We start from the raw sequence: 17984 nt of genomic DNA, 5'->3' as shown, positions 1-17984 counted from the left end.
TGCACTAGAATGTAAACTCCATGAAGCGGGCAGTACATGGCGCTGTCTCCTTCAGGGCCTCTTACCTGCAAAGGTAGCTGGGGTGGCCCTGCAGTGATAGGTCTTTCCACAAGAGGGCGCCCCATAAATTTCCATTTCAGTTTCTGGCTGGAAAATCTCCCAGGAGTAAAACTAACAGAACCCTGACTGAAATTTCACAGTTTACCTAATGTCTGTACTAATTACACGTCCTGTCATGTAATGTGGTCTTTTGTGTTTCTGAGAGTAAAAAAAAAAATGTTCTTCTGTGGGATTTCAAGATCTTTCCTTTGAGATGGGGGAGGGAAGACATAAGGACCCTGTTTCCCTCCCGTACCTCTTCGCCCTCTGCTGTGCTTACCCTTACACTTGCTTGAGAGAACTTACACTTACAGCTCCACTGACTGTAGCCTGAGACAGATTACCTTTGGACAGGTGGGCCATAAATTAACATTTTCTTGATCATAAATATTTATTTAGCCATGACCCAGAGATTTCCCAACCAACTGGGTAAGACTAAGAAACGTCAATTCAGTTTGATGAAGGCTGGTAAGGGTTTAACACAATAAGGGGACAGAAAGTGCTGGCTGGTGATTGATCATTGCTCTCATTGGAGGCAGCTGTGAGCAGCAGAACGAGCACGGGGCCACCATGAAAACCTGGGTGTGAGTCCTGTTTTGAATCCGGGTCCTGTTGCCTTCTAGCTGGATGGTGGTGGCTCTGAGCCTGTCTCCTCTGCCTGTGAGAACGACAATGCTCTGGTGGACACGAAAGGTGCTTTGTGAACAGGTACACAGGTGGTAGTGGTAGAATGGGGCGTGATTATAATCCTACTTAGCGCAGTCTCGTTTGAGACCCCTCACACTGGGACTGAGGGTCCCACCTTGAAAGAGGGGCTCATGTGGAGTTGAGAGGGGACCCAAGGAATGTCTGGATGTGTCACCTAAGTAAGAAGGAGGGCTGGAAGTAGTAAGTGGGAATGGGGGTGGGGGCGTGGGGGGCGAGGGAGGAAGCCAGGGAATCCCAGAGCCAGGAGGAGTGGCCCAAGAAAGGATGCACTGGGCGGAGGGATGATTCTAGGAAAGTGCGATAACATTCCCTGCTGCTGACACAGGGCGGGTATGAGCAGGCTGCATTTAATGGCCAAGGAGAGGGTGGGCATGTTCCAAACTCTTTTCTAGTAGAAAGTGTACTGACTTTAATACAGAAAGCTAGGGAAACATATTCATCGTTAGTAGGCACTTGATAATTTTTTCAAATCTGCCTGGTCGTTTTTATAGTCTCTTGCTCTTTGCTCACTTTTTATTCTCTTTTTATTTCTTTAAACATATTACACATAATTGTTTGGTAGTCTTTATCCCAATATCTGAGGTCTGTGTGGGCTTGATTCGATGGTGTGCTGTTGCTGCTGCCTCCCACTCATGGTGGTCTGTTTCCTTGGATGTGTTAAGATTTTTATTGTGAGCCCTGCTTTGTGGGATCCTACGATAATTCTGTATGGCCTGGCTTGAGGTGCATTCCTGCAGGAGGACTTGTGATTGCTTCGACTGGGTTTCAGGACATAGTGACCACAGACTATGGTCCACTTGAAATTTAAGGATCATCTGGAGGGTTCTAAGACCAACCTACCATGTAATTTCAGACTCCTGCCACATAAGAGGGTCAGCCAGTAGCTCTCAGATCTCAGAGGACTGTATTTTTCTCCAGATACCCCAAACCAAGGCTGACACAGACACTTTCCCTTGGTTTTTATTTTTCTTTGGTTTTTTGTTTGTTTGTTTTTTGTCTTTTGCTTTCTCTCTTTTTTGGGAGGGTTGGGGGGAGTTAATTAGGTTTATTTGTTTATTTTTGATGGAGGTAATGGGGATTGAACCCAGGACCTTGTGCATACTAGGCATGCTCTCTACCACTGAGATATACCCTCGCCCCTGTTTCCTTTCTTTGTTGTTCTTCTCAATCACCCTTTCCTCAGGCCTTAGCTCTTTCTGAATCCTGGCTTTATGTGGAGGGCTCTCCAATGTGACACCCCGGCCTGCATGGGTACAAAATTAATGCAGAGCATTACCCCTTCCCCTGTTCCTAGCAGAGTTCTCTGTTGAACAGTTTTAGGCCATGAGACTGTAGGGTCCCCCAGGGTAATGACCATCTCTTCACATGCATCCACTAGGAAGGGTCAGGCTTCACTCCTGGCCTTAGGTTTCCCTTCCTTGAAGTCTCCTCCACTGATTTGAAAATGTGTTTTAAAGATTGTTTTTCCTAACATTTCGATGTTTCAAAGGCAGAGAGTTTCAGGGAAGCCTCGCATCACCTGGAAACTTATTAGAGATGCAGAATTTCGGGCTCCACTCAGACCCACTGAATCAGAATCTGCTTTTTTATAAAACCCCAGGGGACTTATATGTAGGTTGAACAGCAGTGGCTTTCCTTTACCGTTATTACCTGAAGCACAAGCAGGAGAGGCACTTTGCATGGATGTTGTAGGATTAAGGCAAAATGACACTCTTTTTTGCGCTTCCACCAGCTTCTCCCTGAGTCCGGTGGCTCAAATGAAGAGAAAGACTAGGATTAGTAGTGATATCTTTGTCAGCTGCTGCCTTTCTTAGCCCCACAGAGACCCTGAATGGACAGAATCAGCTCTGAGCAATCCCCGAGCTGAGGGTGACCCCCAGGGTTGGGCCCAGGGGTCCCAGTGCTGTCCCAGCCTTGTGCTGACAGGGTTGGGGAGCCCTCATGCCTCCTGAGTTTTCTTCTCCCACCTGCTCCCCTCCCCGATGTCGTCCCGTCTTCATGACTGACCTTCTGCCTTAGTTTCCCTGCTCTGAGCAGAAGCTGGAGCTGGTCCTGAACCCCTGCCTTGACCCCTGTCTTCTCTCAGCAACACAACATAGCGAAAGGGATAGGATTTTGTCCCTCTGTATTCAAGGATCTATTTCCCTGGGAAAATAAGTGGACAAAGGAAGCAGTTCAGAGTCCAGTGTCAGGAACCATAACTTTAAATGAGATTACTTTAAATTCTGTGCAATAAAATGTCCACTGTCAATGGACATTTAGGTTTTTCCATGTCTTGGCTATTATAAATAGTGCTGCTGTGAACACTTGCAGCAACACGGACTTGGAGATCATCATATTAAGTGAAGGAAGCCAGAAAGAGAAAGAAAAATACCATATGATGTCATTTATATGTGGAATCTAAAAAAAAAAAAAAGACACAAATGAACTTAATTACAAAACAAACAGACTCACATAGAAAACAAACTTGTGGTTAACGGGGGAAAGGGAGTAAGCAGGGATAAATTGGGAGTTCGACATTTGCAAATACTAACTATTGCATATAAAAATAAGATCCTACTGTACAGCACAGGGAACTATATTCAATATCTTGTAGTAACCTATAATGAAAAAGAATATAAAAAGGAATACAGGTATGTACGTGCACGACTGAAATATTATACTCTACACCAGGAATTGACACAACATTTCAAACTGACTATACTTCAATTAAAAAAAGCAAAAAGAAAAATGTCCACTGTCCTGCCTGACCTTGGCTTTGCATTAACTGCCTCATGTACTCAGCAACACTGACTTGCAATATGGTTCCCACTTATCCAGCACTCATGCTGAGCCAGGTCCTGGGCTCAGTGCTTGCTGTGAGTCATCTCACTGAATCTCCACCACATCCCTGTGCAGAGATGAGTGTGGCTCAGGGAGTCTCCGTCAGTCCACTATCCAAGGTCACGGGGTTGGTAAATGGTAGAATTTGGATTAGGACCCAGGTCTCTGACATCAAAGCTCATTCTGTCTCCACTCTAGTCTGCTCTCCTGTGTGCATCTCCCAGCAGAGTGCCTGGCACAAAGTAAGCCCTCAACACGTGTTTCTAAAATGAATGAATCTTGTCATGTAAAGACTACTGTTTATTGAATGCCTGCTATGTGCAAATACTTTCTCTCTGTTAATTTGGATTTTTAGAATAATCCAGAAGAGTACTGATGATTATTATTTGTTTTAAAGATAAGCACACCAAGATTCAGAGAGGTTAATTAAATTTCCCAAAGTCACACAGCCGATGAGTTGTTGATCCAGGAAAGGCAAGCCTTTCTTTCTGATGCCTAAACCTGTGTAATTTTGGTGTTACCATCTCATCCCTCTTAACGTGGGAGATTTAGTCTTGGGAAGGGGTGTCTCGGGGCTGACATGTTACCAGTGGAGCTGGAGAGCCTTGAGCAGTGAATGAGAATCACCTGGAGACTGGAGAGTGTCTCGAGTGTGAGCGAGTGAGCCTCCCATCTTGTTGGTGTTAAATGCCGAAGACTGACAGAGGGTGACTTTGACAGTCTAAGGCACTGTCATCTGCTTGGTCAGCCCTGGAAGTCTCTGGAGGGGATGACTCAGATCTATCCATTCTGAGCAGGGTAGTTCAGAAGAACACAGTCCTGGTTATTCTCGTTTCTAGGAGGTATTTGGAAAAGTCTTGATTGATGAGGAAATCCCCAGGGAGTGATTAACAACTCTCAGATTGGCTTCCTTCCTCCTTTGCCGGCCTCACCCGGTGAGCAGCCTTTCACCACGGCTGGTTTCTTCCACACGTACAGAAGTAGAGAATGTGACACTGCAGGTGCCAATCTTGGGTCTCAGCTGAAATAAATGGGACCCACCAGGTTTACAATGGAATTTCAAAGGGCTGGTCTCTTAAAGTGCCATCTTCCAACCAAATAACAAGCTCAGAGCTAGGAACGTGCTGAACTGTCCTTCAAAGACAAGTAATGTGTATTGTCCCCCGCCTGCCACATGTGTTGAGTCAGTCCTCCTGAAGTCCACCACCAGCCTGGGACTTCCAGCCACCTCCTTATCACACTGACAATCTTCAAAACTATCAGTAGTAACAGTAATGATTTCCATTTGTGCAGAAGGCTGCAACTGATGAAGTACGGCTGTGTTCATTCCCATTTGAGCCTCAGAAGACCCATGTGAGGGGTAAAGTGGGAATGTCGCCCAATGGACCAGGAATGTGGGACTCTGAAGACGGAGCACTGAAGGGACTTGAGCAGAAAGGTACTCGGCTTCTGAGGAGCAGATCCAAGACCCAAATCTGGACTTCTTGATTCTAAGTTCAGCTCCAGCTACTGACTGCCCTTCTTGAGGGAGATCACGTGACTTGCATCAGCGCAGCCCCTCGGAATAAATAATCTTACATAAGGAGAAGAGTTTTACTTTCATAACCTTGAAGGTAAAAGTGCTTCAGTGGATCATCTTAGGCTGTGACTGTTCCCACCCCCTCCATCACACCTCCCCTGTGTCACAGCAGAGAATCCTTTGGGGGCTCCACTGTAGTTACAACAATGTTCATGCCTCTTTTCATGGGGGAAGGCAGTATTGCATGGTGGCTGAAAGCACAGGTTCAAGTCCTGCCTCCTCTTCAGCTGTGTGGCCTTGGACTCAGGTAGCTAACCTCCCGGAACCTTGATTTCACATGGCTGACCTCATGGGGATGTGGTGATAATGAAATGAAATAAAGTACTGGGAGCTTAGCACAGCGTTTGGCACGTAATAGGTGCGCATTAACTGTAGGTCAAACCCTAGCATTGCCAAGGCTTATTCTTGAAGCATTCATTCAAGCAGCATTGACTGAACACATGTTCTGTGCACTTGGCTCTCTGGCTCCTCACAGCACGTCTGTGAGGCAGGCACCATTATTCCCATTTTATACATGAGGAAACTGAGGCTTACTTGTCCACTACTGTCTTTCACACATGTCAGAGCCAGGATTTGAACTCAGCTCTATCTGACTCTTATTCCAGTGCTCTCCTGTATATCAGAAAGTGACTGACATGCAGAGATTAGAAAAGGGGTATTATTGATGAGGAGTGGTGATGGGAGCCCCAGAATTGGGGTATCCAAGGACTGGACCTCCCAAGGTATGGCTCTCTCACACTCACTGTGCAACTTTGAGCCAGTCACTTTGCCTCTCTGGGCCTCACTGGCTTCACCTGCATATCAAGGAGGTAGGACAGATCGTCTCAAAGATCCTTTCCAGCTCTGGCCTTCTGTGATGCTCCTCAGATTTCAGAAAGATTCTCGTACATGATCCTGGAATGGAGGAAGTATAACCAAGGCCCCTGAAATGTCAAATCAGTTTGCCTTGTGGACTCATGTGTTTCTGCATGAATTCAGAATCTGCAGAGGAGAACTCTCTAATTATCCTGCAGGGACTAGCCCAGCTAGTAATTACCCCTATTATTTTTAATTGTATTTTATAAGATGCCTTTCATCCAGATCTCAAAGGGCTTCTCAAACATTCATTAGCAGAGCCCATCCCCCTCCCAAGTGGGTATGAAAGGCAGAGACTGATTTTGATGTCAGAAAGAAGAAGTGGGGGGAGAGAGAAGTGGCCTGAGATCCCGACATTAATTTCACCTCTGAGTTCAAAGGAGGAGACAAGAACAGAAATTTGCCAGGGAAAGGCTTACCTTCAGAAGCGGTTCAAGGGATATTCAGTGAAGAGCAGATGGATCAGGAAATGTCCCTCCTTTAAAAAAAAAATCAGTTTCTATGTGCCTAGGAGAGGGTCATTCAGTTTGGCTCAGTCCAATTTGACTGCTTCATTTCCCTTTAGACTTGTCCATCAGCTGTCCTTTGAGCTCCAGCTCTCAGGCCTGTGCTAGGGGATGTGAAAGATATAAGGGAAGCAAGGGGCTCCGAGTGTACCCGTGGCAGACTCGGGCACTCTGGGGCAAGCACTAGGGCACAGGAGCCGCCCAGGGGAGCCCTGGTGGGAGGGGAGGGAGAGGTGAGTTTGGGTCCATATGTCAAATCCAGGGACCTGATTGACAAATGACACGGAAAAACCATTTTGAGTAGCTCATCATGAGAGTCTCTCCGCTTCTTCCTTCTGCACTCCCCTGTACTGTAGCCAAGACACCAGGGGGCTGGTACCAGGTTCCTTTCATCCCTGTTCCAGAGAATGGATAGAAGGGACCACCATCGTGCATGAGCAGCTTTGCTTTCCGAGGGCTGGGGGAGGGGCCAGTGGTCCTTCCTGCTGGTGTGTGAGCTTCTGGAGGACAGAGCCCGGCCTGCCTGTTCACCACTTCCCCAGCACACATCCAGGCACAGAGGGTGGATGCTCAGAACATATTTGTTGGCTGAAGGAGCAGATCACAAAGCTGCCACTCTGTTTCAAGCCTTGCAGATGGTCTGATGTAGGTCAGAGAAGGATCCTTCCTCTCCTCAGCTTGGAGGGATACACAGCTCCAGGGACCTCAGAAGAAAAAGACAGAAGTCACTGTCAAGTTGGGGGCGAGCTCATGATGTGGTGAGGTGGTGTGGGAAGCAGGGCACGTGGGGTGAGGTAGCAAAGAGGAGGATTGTCCTGGCTACTAGGAGCATGAGGATCCTTTAGCAAGAAGGCTGGGACCTATGGGGCAAGGCTTCCAACTCTTTCCCTGATGGGGGCTCCAAGCCACCATGACTGGTACACTCAGGATGGTATGGGGATGCAGCTGTCAGGAGAGAAGGATGAGGCCTGGCCTTGCCCACAGGGAGCTGGTAGTTTTGTTTTGGAGATTAGGCTGACACACAGAGCAAGCAGAGAACAAGGCACGATTTGTCACTGCCTAGATTGCTAGTTTCCTGAGTGCAGGAGAGAGGGTCTTAGCACGGGTCCTTCTTGTTGGACCAGATGAAGGTCTAGATACTTTTTCCGCCCCAGATACACTTAATGATTAGTTGTCACACTGGGTGACATGAAACGTTAAGTGGCTGAGGTCAGAAGAGGGACAAGTCTGGAGGCCAAGGTGTTGGGGGAAGATTCAAGAGGGAGGAGGAGCTGTGGTGGTTTCTATTAAACGACCATGAAAAGAATACCAGCCCACCCCCACCTTGTCAAAGGGCTTTCGCATCACAAGACACCTATGCAGTGAGGATGATCAGGAGGAAACAGAGGTTCCAAACAGCAAAAGGGCTGCCTTTTAGTTACCCACTGAGAGGGCAGCTGAGGGTCTTCCTGCCCAGAATCCATTCCCTTCTCTTCTGGGGAAGCCACTGTGTCCTTACTCTCAGTCTGAGAGGTTTCCTTGGGGCTGACATCTTCTCTAGATTTTGTAGGGGCTCCCAGGACTCAGACCCAGTGCTGGGCCCTCCTGGTCACAGGATTTGTCCAGGGATGAGCACATGACCCACGCTGGGCCAGTGAGAACCATCTTGAAGACTTTCTAGAACCTCTAGGGGCAAAGCACTCTTTCCTTTGGGGTGGCAAGCCAAGAGTGTTGGCCTGGGCCTGCTGGGGGTGAGCCTGGCCACTGGGTAGGGGAAAAACTGTCTAAAGATGATGCTAACACAGAAGAAACCAGAGCTGCGAAATAAAGAGGGACTTTTGCAAGCTCTTGATAACTTTTCAGATCTATCAATCAATGTATTTCTTTTTTAATTCTCTCTTAAGCTACTTAGATTTAGGTTTCTGTCACTTGTAAGAGAGAAAATCCTGCCTTATATGCCTGGTGAGTGAACCAGATCCTGGTCTCATCCACCTCTCCATCCATCCATCCATCCATCAAAAACACATACATTTAATGAATAAAGCAGTTGCTCAATGCATTTTTGAATGAATTAGTGGATGACTAATTTGTCATGATGCATTTGATGTCAAAGAGACATCCAGTTCCCTTTAATGCTGGTGGAGATTTGTCAACAAAGGGCAAACCTAGTTCAGAACTCAGAACTTGAAAATCAGTCAGAAATTCAGTTCCCCAAGGCAGTGCTGCCTTTCATCAGTGTCGTCAGCACACAGCCAGACATGGCCTTTCCTTTGCCAAACATGATTCGGTTATGCTGGTGCCACAGCCCACATGGGAGGGTCCAGAATGTCACTGACAAGCTTGTGGGTTTTCCTGTTGGAGCTGATGCCACTGTTGTGAGCTCCGCAGTGACACGAGGGTGAGTTGCCAAGGAGGGCTCACTTGCTTTACCCTTATGGGACCTGTTTTGCCTGTTGTACCGTGGTGATCACAGTAAGTGCAGAACTGCCTGAGGACCACAGAGACAAGCGCCAGCTCGTTCAGATGACTTTGTAAAAAATCCAAGAGTCAGAGAACAAAGAAGTAAACCAGTCACCTGTCTCAAATTCCTGTTTTTTGAAGGAAAACTGCAACTCACAGAGAAGATGGGACGTACTCAAGGGCACACAGAGAATAATTAGAAGAGACTACACCTGGACTCCCGGCTCCCAGTCTGGTGCTGTTCCTGCTATGCTGCTCTGCCTCCCTGGGCCACATTCCAAAACAGGTGGAGTTTGTGTCCAAGGGCTTATTTCCTCTTTGATAGTTACAGGTGTTGGTAGGTCAGGGATGCTGTGAGCACTGGACTGGATTTCAAAGATGTTCTTCACATGATCTGCTGTCCTCTGCTTGTGGGCCACATGGCACAATAAGGATGGATGGACATGGAGGTCACATAACTGGTGGGAGGGCACCTTAAAAGTCACCTTGCTCGACCTCCTTCTGGCATCAGAATTCCCTGTACAACGCCTGGTGATGCACTTGTCAGATTTGCTGGTGGCAGAGAGTTGAGGGTGGGGATGGGGGTAGAGAGAGCTTTGCTCTTGGTCCCCTCTCTCTCCTGACTCTTCAAGGACATAAATCTGTCCATTGCCTCCTCTCTCACTCTTTAAAATCTCCAACCTCTTTCTCCTTCACTCCTTCCTCTGGGTTAACAAATATTTTGGTTCTCCTTTTCTTAAGGCCAACAAACCAATGAACAAATGATGATTCTTCTTTTGACTTTTCTCAATGCTTAGTGACCTTCTTATCTTTCTCTTCTTCCACCAAATGCCTTGACTCCTTGACATCTGCCATCCACACTTCCTCCTGATCCACCCATTCCTTGATGTTGGGCAGCCTGGCTTCTCTCAGAAGTCACTGATGACCTCCCAGTTAAGAAATCTGGTGTCTTTTTTCTTTAAGCCTTACAGTTTCTTGTTTCCTCTGTATTATTTAAGATATTGCTCACCCAGTGCTCAATCTCCCATGATATGATGTTGCCCTGATTCTCTTTCTTTTCCTTGGGCCTCACTTCTGATCATATCTCTGTTTGTACTTCATGGCACACTTGTTTTGAGTCTCTTCCCCAGAGACCTTGTCCATCCATTGATGGCTGTGTCCATTCAGCACTCAGGTGAGAGCAAGCTGCTGTGCCAGGAACTGGAGATTCAGAGATAGATCTTGATCATTCTTGACCTCAGTGAGCTTGTTTTCCACTGACAAAGCCAGAGAAGTTCATCCCAATACCATGTGATGACAAATGCTGGACCAGCGACTTCCCAAATTCAAGGAAAAGCAGAACTGAATGCAGAAAAGGACTTTTTCAAATTCTCCCATGTTACAAAAGAGGAAACTGAGGCACAGGGAGAGGAAGTCGGTGTCCCGCAGCCCTACAGAGAGTTGGCGAAATAGCTAAGAGTAGACCTGAAGTCCCTCCAAATGCATCTTTGGCGGAGAATGGCTAGAGATGACTTTTCTAGTGAAATAGGAAGGTATTGGAATGCAAGAGTATTTGGAGTTTTCTCCAAGATACAAATGCATTTCACTGAGTTCTTTCTGCAACTCAAGACCCATCATTAGAACCTGTGTTTTACTTCAAATATTCCAGCAAGGGGCCACATGGTAGAGATCCTAGAATTGGAAGTTCTTTATAAGAAGAGAGAGAAACAATACCTTCTGAACACTTAATATGGGCCATAAAACTAAGACCCAGAAGTTAAGTGATTCTCACTTCAGTTTTAAAGCAAAACCGGGGTTGGAATTTAGGTTTCCTATCCCTAGTCTATTCTTTTCATGAGGCCAAGAGCCATAAGCTGCCTGAGCTGGAATGCTGGGCTATCACCTGCCCCGAACAGAGAGGGGAATGACTGATTGTGAGCCTTCTGAGTGTGGGAGCCTCCTGCAAACCCACTGTGTGCATTTGGGTAAGAACCTGCCCTCGTCTTTACCCCCAGACAGAGCCAGCATCATGGGCATGCAACTTCTGAAGCTGCACAGGACTCTGTGCTTAGAAGGGTCACAGGCTTGGTCCGATGTTGCCATCTTGAAATTCTTAATAATTGGTGACCAAGGGGCCCACAAATGATTTAGCCAGTTCTGCCCCTAGATTACAGCTTTTCTTGTTGCCACTCAAAGCACTTCCCAGGTCACTTATTTGGATAGGTCCCTGGTCTCCCTGTCCTTATCTCCCTAGGAAGGGCTATTGGAAAGATCATCTGAAGGTGAGCTAAAACTAGGCCAGACAGGTACTTCTCTGAGTTGCCTGGACAACTTCCTGTAAGGGTTTTACTCTCCCTGGACATTAAGGAGCTCTGTTCTCCTGGGTCTGCCTGTCACAGCAGAGTGTACGATCTAGCTTTGCCAGACCCAGACCCCGACCCCAAGCCATTCACCACTTTAACCATCTCCTCCTTTGGTTCAAGAGCTCTTGGCCTAGAGAAGAGTCCAGGCAAATATGGTTCCAACCTACCTTTGTAGCATTTGCTCTCACTGTTTGTGTATAGAGAGTCTCTGCTCTGACACAATGTCTTCCTTTCCTCCATTAGGTGCACCTTCGATACCCTGACCTCTGCACCTGTCCTTGCCATCCTAGGGCACTGCCTATTCTCATTATCTGACATTCCCCCATCCTTCCAGGTCTAGCTGTGGTCTTAGCTCTTCTCTAATGGGCTGTCTATGACCACCCATCCTGTATCCTCTCTCCCAAGAAGGCCGCATGATTCCTGAAGGCAGACCCAGGATTCCACCTCTGTTTTCCTCACCAAACCACACACTCAACAGTGGTCAGTGAGTAGTTGCTGGTGCCTTGATTTTCAGCCGAGGAGAAAAGGCAGGAAATCCATTTCCCAGTGAGGCTGGGTCATGTGCTCCCAGACACAGCATGCCTGCTACTGGAGGTGAGTCAGTGAGGGCCTTGTCAAACCTGTTTCCCCAGCTGAGGCTCTGGGCCCAGGCTTGCCCCCAGTGCCCAGGGTACCACAGATCTCACTGGGGGATGTTACCCCAGATGTTCAGGGAAGGGAGGCAGCTTCCTGCCAAGGGCAGAAGGGTGTGGGGATGCTAAAGGCAGAGTTTACCAGGCTCCAGAAGGGGGTGCTTACTGTTTTCTGGGTGATCAAACTCTATCCAGAGTTCTGGCATCCTGTGATTAGATTAAAGGTGGGAAGTGGAGGAACTACCTAGAAGAGGAGGGGCAGGAACCCATGCCAAATGGGGAGGGTTGTAGGAACTAGGGATGAATAAATTGGAGGAAAGAAAGTCTGAGAGAATGTGACCCATGTCTTTAAAATGGTCAAAGAGCTGCTGTGGCTGGCAGAGGTGGACTCGTTCTGTGTGGTCCCTCAGGGCCAAAGTTGGACCATGGCAGGGAAATTATAAGGAAGCAGAGCTCTATTCAAGCAAGACTGTCAAGCATGGAAGGGTCACAAAGCAGAAGGAATAAACTGGCTCTTCCTCAGTAGGAGTGGCCAAGCAGAGATTCCAACCCCAGCTGATCCCTCAACTCACTTCTCTTTCTCTGTACAGCTTGTCCCTTCATTTCTCAAAGTGATCTTTAAAATCTCATTTTCTCTCCTTAAGCCTCTGGTCTGTCTCTGGTGTAAATGCATCAACCAACCCTTCTCCACCACTCTCTTTCTGGTTCTATCATCTCTTGCAATAGTCTCCTAAGTGCCCCAGCCAGCCGCCAAATTCCCACCAGTCTACCTCCATGTTGCCAGAGTGAGGTTTCTAACATGCAAATGTGGATCTGCTGCACTCCTGCTCAGAGCCCTTAGCCGTGGATTCCTGGTGTCCTCATGAAACAACCATGTTTCCATAAAAAACACTCCTTCCTATCCTGAAATGGTATGTTATCATGTGCAACAGAAAATTTCAATGTTCACTTCCTGTTTTAAACAAATTCACTCAGGCAGTGATGCAAGGGGCAACAGGAGACTCCTCAAGGATCCATTATGAACAGTATTTGGTTGCACAATATGATTGCAGAAGGAAGACTCACTGGGGAAATGTTTGGTTTCCGTAGCATCAAGCTCATTCTAGGTAACCGTGGGAGGGTGATTAATTTTCTGCAAGGAACTATCTAGGTAGCCTGCCTCCGGAGTAGTAATTGACTTCTGTGACTCCTGTAGAACCTGGTGCTGTTATCTCACTTGGCAGAAACAAATGGACAGGACATCAGTAGCCAACAATATGAACCCTGACCTACACCTCACCCCTTACCCAAAAGTAAACTAGAACTGGATCATAAAGCTAAATGTAAAATGTGAAACCATCAAAACTTTTAGAAGCAAACATAGAAGAAAAGCTTTGTGACCTAAAATTAGGAGAAGAGTTCTTAGACGTGGCACCAAGAAGCACAATCCATAAAAGGAAAGAATAAATGAATTAGGCTTCATTAAAATTAGAAACAAAAGACTCAGTTAAGAGGATGAAATGGTAAGAACCGACTGAGAGAGAATATTTGCAGACTACCTCTCTGACAAAAGACTCGCTTTGAGAATAGAGAACTCGGCATTCAGCAGTAAGACAACAACCGATCTAACCAGAACGTGAGCAAAGGACTTGGACCCTTCACTGAAGAAGATACGCAGATGGCAAAGAAACACATGGAAAGATGTTCACCATCGCTCGTTGTTAGGGAAATGCAAATTAAAACCACAGTGAGATACCACTACACACCTATTAGGAAGGCTGAAATAAAAAATCCTGATAAAACAAATGCTGGCAAGGATGTGGAGAAGCTGGATCTTACATATGCTCTCGGTGAATGTGTAGAATGGTGACAGCCATTCTGGAAATCTGTCTGGCAGTTTCTTAAAACATTAAACATATGCTTGCTATATGACCCATGAATCTCAATCCTAGGCATTTATTTCAGGGAAGTGAAAACTTATGCTCACACAAAATGTCCCATACGCAAGTGTTCATAGTAGCTTTATTGGTAGTAGCGCCAAACTGGAAACAACCCAAGTGTCCTTCAACAGGTGAAGGTGATGGGGAGTAACCCTCAAAATGACAAAGACTGTGTCTCTTGGCTCTGTCAATTAGGCAGGTGGGAGCCAAGCAGGATTTTCATTGATTGAGAAAAATTTTTAAAGTGATACTTCTTCCATTTGAGTCTTGTGGGTTACACTGATTTGTGTGTGTGTAAATATGAGAGATAGAGAGGGAAGGAGGGAGAGAGAGAGAAACATGTCCTTCATGCATTTAACCTAGCACTTGCTTTGCAGGTCACCTTGCTGGGACATATCAGTTATGTAAAATGAGGGATCTATTGATTGAATTTTAGCACAAGTGCCCTCCAACATGCCCTCTATTTGGAATTGTTTTTTTTTTTTTTTAAATCTTTGTTTAAGGCCTCACGTGGTAGAGCCAGTATGTGCATCCAAGTCTGGCTGAACCCAAAGCCCATCACTCAGCATTAGAGTGAAGTTAATTCACCAAATGATGCCTGGAATGGGATTGCAGTTGAGGCTCTAATCCCAAACTGAGAGATGCCTGCCATTGTTCCTGAAGGCAAACTGAAAGGGAGGGTGGCATCCTCCTCATCTCTGCTCCACTGCATGTCCCTGTGCTCCAGCCCTACTCTGTTCCTTAAGCCCAGTGTCCCTGCGTCAGTCATAGCTAGACCATGTGCAGTGACTTCCATTTGCTTTCATACATGACCCCCTGCCCTATTCCAAGAAGAGCCCTAAGTCTTTTCTCTGTGAGCTACTGCTCAACTCTGTCTCCCTAGAATGACCTTGCACAATTAATAGTCCTATAGCCAAGGACAGGACTTCAGCCCTGTCACATTTGCTTTTGTTCCTGTCCGATGGTCCCAGCCTTTCTAGCACTGAAACAGAATGCGTTGTGGGAAGGCATTGAAATAAGAACAGATTCTTTGTATTTATAAATACAAAACAGAAACAGACTCATAGACATAGAATACAAACTTGTGGTTGCTAAGGGGGAGAGGGGTGGGAAGGGACAGACTGGGAGTTCAAAATTTGTAGATACTGACAGGCATATGCAGAATAGGTAAACAAGACTATACTGTATAGCACAGAGAAATATATACAAGATCTGTGGTGGCTCACAGTAAAAAAGAATGTGACAATGAATATATGTATGTTCTTGTATAACTGAAAAATTGTGCTCTACACTGGGAATTGACACAACATTGTAAACTGACTATAACTCAATAAAAAAAAAGTTAAAAAAAAAGAACAAATTCTTTCCATTCTTTTTTTATGCAAGACTTTGAACAACTTTATTACCATTTTAAAATTAGCTATAATTGGAAGTTGGTTTTCAACAAATATTTCTATAATCAAGAATGAATAATTGAAGTTTCTATGGGAAGAATATATTTATTTAAAAAATAAAAATTATGGTTTTATTTATACAAGGAAGTCGAGCCTGTCTTTGTGCAAGGCTGCATCTACTGATGTGTGACCTTTAGCCACTCGCAGTAACTTCTGTGAATGAGAGTAACCTGAGTGCTCAGAACTGCTCCCCCCTGTTTTGCATCCTGATGCTGATCTGGCTTGTGTCACCTGGGAAGGTCTGTCTCTCCTCCTAGAGACTTGCCTGCCTGAGTCCTGCGCCCTCTCCCACAGTAATTAAGTGTATTGAGATGTCTGATCGCTGACGTCAACCTGACCCTCAGGATGGGGCGAAACCAAGGAGCCAAACTCATTATCACCATTAGGATTTATAACAAAAGAATCTAAACAGTTCCAGTCATCAGGGGGTTCCCAGGGCACCTGCAAGTGTCAGCATGCCATTACCTTCATCCTGAAGTTTCTCTTTCCAGTTTCCTTTCCCAGGATGGTGATGGCTTTGTGGTATTTCCTGATTATAAAAGTACTAGACATTCTTATTTTTTTTAAATGTAGAAAGGTACAAAGAAGAGGTAAAAATCAACCATAATCTCAGTATTCCCTTCCAGATATATCACTACATCCTCCCTTGTTCTAGACCTATGGGGCAGAAGCCTTTTTATCTGATAGTATTGGGACTGTGCTTAGCGGGTTAAGAAAAAAGTTAGTTGAAATAAGAAATGATAATAATAACAAAATATATGCATATCTTAAATCTGTTATTTTAACTTAAAATAGATCTATGTTTTAATATAGCCTTTTATGTCACTGTCACGTTGCTAAAGGGAATTCACCTTTGTCTTTCTTATGTAGACACCGTAATAGTTTGTCTCTAAATTCTTGTTTTAGCTTCTCTGAAGAAGAAAGAAAACTGGAAAACATTTGTGAAGCATTCTGAGAATAAAATCTTGAATTCTCACAGTACTCCCAGTCCATTATAGCTACCTCACTACAATAGCAGTTGAATTCTTCAAAGCATTCAACTTAGCTTTTTAAGATAGATTTTTGTTTTCACTCATTTTTTTTCAATTTATATAATATTTAACTATGAATATAATAGCAAGTAAATTGGATAAAGAGGCTACAGAACTCTAAAACTGACTCTTGCTAAAACACACGAGCTGTCTGGTGGGAACACAAGTGGGTGGGCACAATGGCACACAACCTTCTATCCAGAACCTTCCGTGGGCCTGAGCATCAGCCCTGGAGGTTTTCCAGGTGGGAGGGGAAGGTTGACTCAACCGATGATGTCAATTAGGAGGATTTACACTATAAGCAAACACACACACAACACACACTGATGTAATCTATTCACAGAAGTTGAGATCACACTATACATGTGGCCTGCATTTTGGTTTGTCATGTTGTTTATTTATGTAACCATAAATACAGCCCAGCATCATCACTTCGAACCATGGCGTAGTATTCCAGTGTATGAAAACACCATCTTAACCTAACCCCTTACTAAGACCTTTTAGACTTTTTCTTTTTCTTTCTTTTTTTCACTTGCTTATATTTTTAAATACTCTTTTGATTATTTCCTCAGGATAAATTTCTAGTAGTGAAATTGCTACATCAAAATATATCCAAATTATTAAGACTTTTGATACTCATTACTACTGATTCTCCAGAACATGTGTAGCAGCTTATATACCTCCAGGAATGTATCCCCTAGATTTTCCTGTTGGCCCCATAGCTGCAGCCCTCCTCGCCTAGCCTCCTGGTGAGCAGTAAGGACTCTCAGAAGGAAAAGGTTTGACGGGTGTGAGGTGAGGCTCCCCCACAGAGATGCCAAATGGGCTGAAAAGTGGTACCAATGTGGTGAACCCATTAGAGACAGAAAATGCTCGGAGAGGGGAGGAAGTGGAGTGGGACTACCTCTTCCTTTCATGGAATCTCAGGACAGCATCATGCAGCAGAGAGCGCCAAGGATGAGACCCCCAAAAGCCCTGTCTCTGATGGACAGCTCTGTCACTCACAGGTTGTGTGACCTTTAGACAAGTCATTTAACCTCTCTGAGCCTCAGTTTCTTCATCTATAAAAGAGCATTATCCTCTGTTAGAGCATTTATCTCAGCCTACCTTTCCTTACATACAGCTGGATGTGTTGCAGCCTGATTTTCATTAGGGAATTGCTGCCTTAGTGCAGGGAAGGAGCTGACCTTGGACTTCTGGGCTTGCCACTTGCATCCTGTTTGGCTCCTAAGAGTAAGTCCTTGCTTGCTACCACAGTGAGGGTCTTCAACTTGAACTTGATAACCACATTGCCCATATTCTCAGTTTCTATCGAACTCGATCAGAAACATCTGGAGACTGGAGTGGAGGGTGAGGGGAGTAGGAAGAGAATTGCAAATGCCTCGGACAGTTCCATCATATGTGTCAATTATTAACATTAAGTTTCTTTCAACATAACTTACCTGATTTTGAACTTCAGACTGTAAGACCTTCCTTCCTGAACCTACCTGCTCCTGGGCTCCCTGTCTGGTCCAAGCTGCCTCTGTCCTGCCTGGCTGTACCTCCAGTTTGACAAAAACATTTCCTTCAACTAAAGCAGTTCCTTTAAAATAACAAC

At 45.5% G+C, this 17984-nt stretch overlaps 1 protein-coding gene across 5 annotated transcripts in view; it reads left to right on the top strand.

Annotated features, from left to right (window-relative positions):
- The window catches only part of LOC116666421, an 87382-nt gene that overhangs the window by 53585 nt on the left and 15813 nt on the right, over positions 1–17984 (top strand). For 2 of the 5 annotated variants that reach the window (XR_004323263.1, XR_004323265.1), the window contains one exon: positions 4924–13896. The exons of 1 other annotated variant lie outside the window; for it this stretch is intronic. Coding sequence is in view for 1 of the 4 variants with exons in the window: in XM_032488887.1 (XP_032344778.1) it covers positions 723–803 (81 nt within the window). In the remaining 3 variants the exon portion in view is untranslated. Of the gene's footprint in view, positions 1–722; positions 831–4923; positions 13897–17984 lie in introns of those variants that run through there. 2 more of the 5 variants (XR_004323264.1, XM_032488887.1) reach the window with 2 other exon arrangements.

Source organism: Camelus ferus, chromosome 10 (genome assembly GCF_009834535.1).
Source record: "Camelus ferus isolate YT-003-E chromosome 10, BCGSAC_Cfer_1.0, whole genome shotgun sequence".
Lineage (NCBI taxonomy): Eukaryota > Metazoa > Chordata > Mammalia > Artiodactyla > Camelidae > Camelus > Camelus ferus.
The sequence above is the reverse complement of the archived record's forward strand: the minus strand, read 5'-3'. Positions and strand labels throughout refer to the sequence as shown.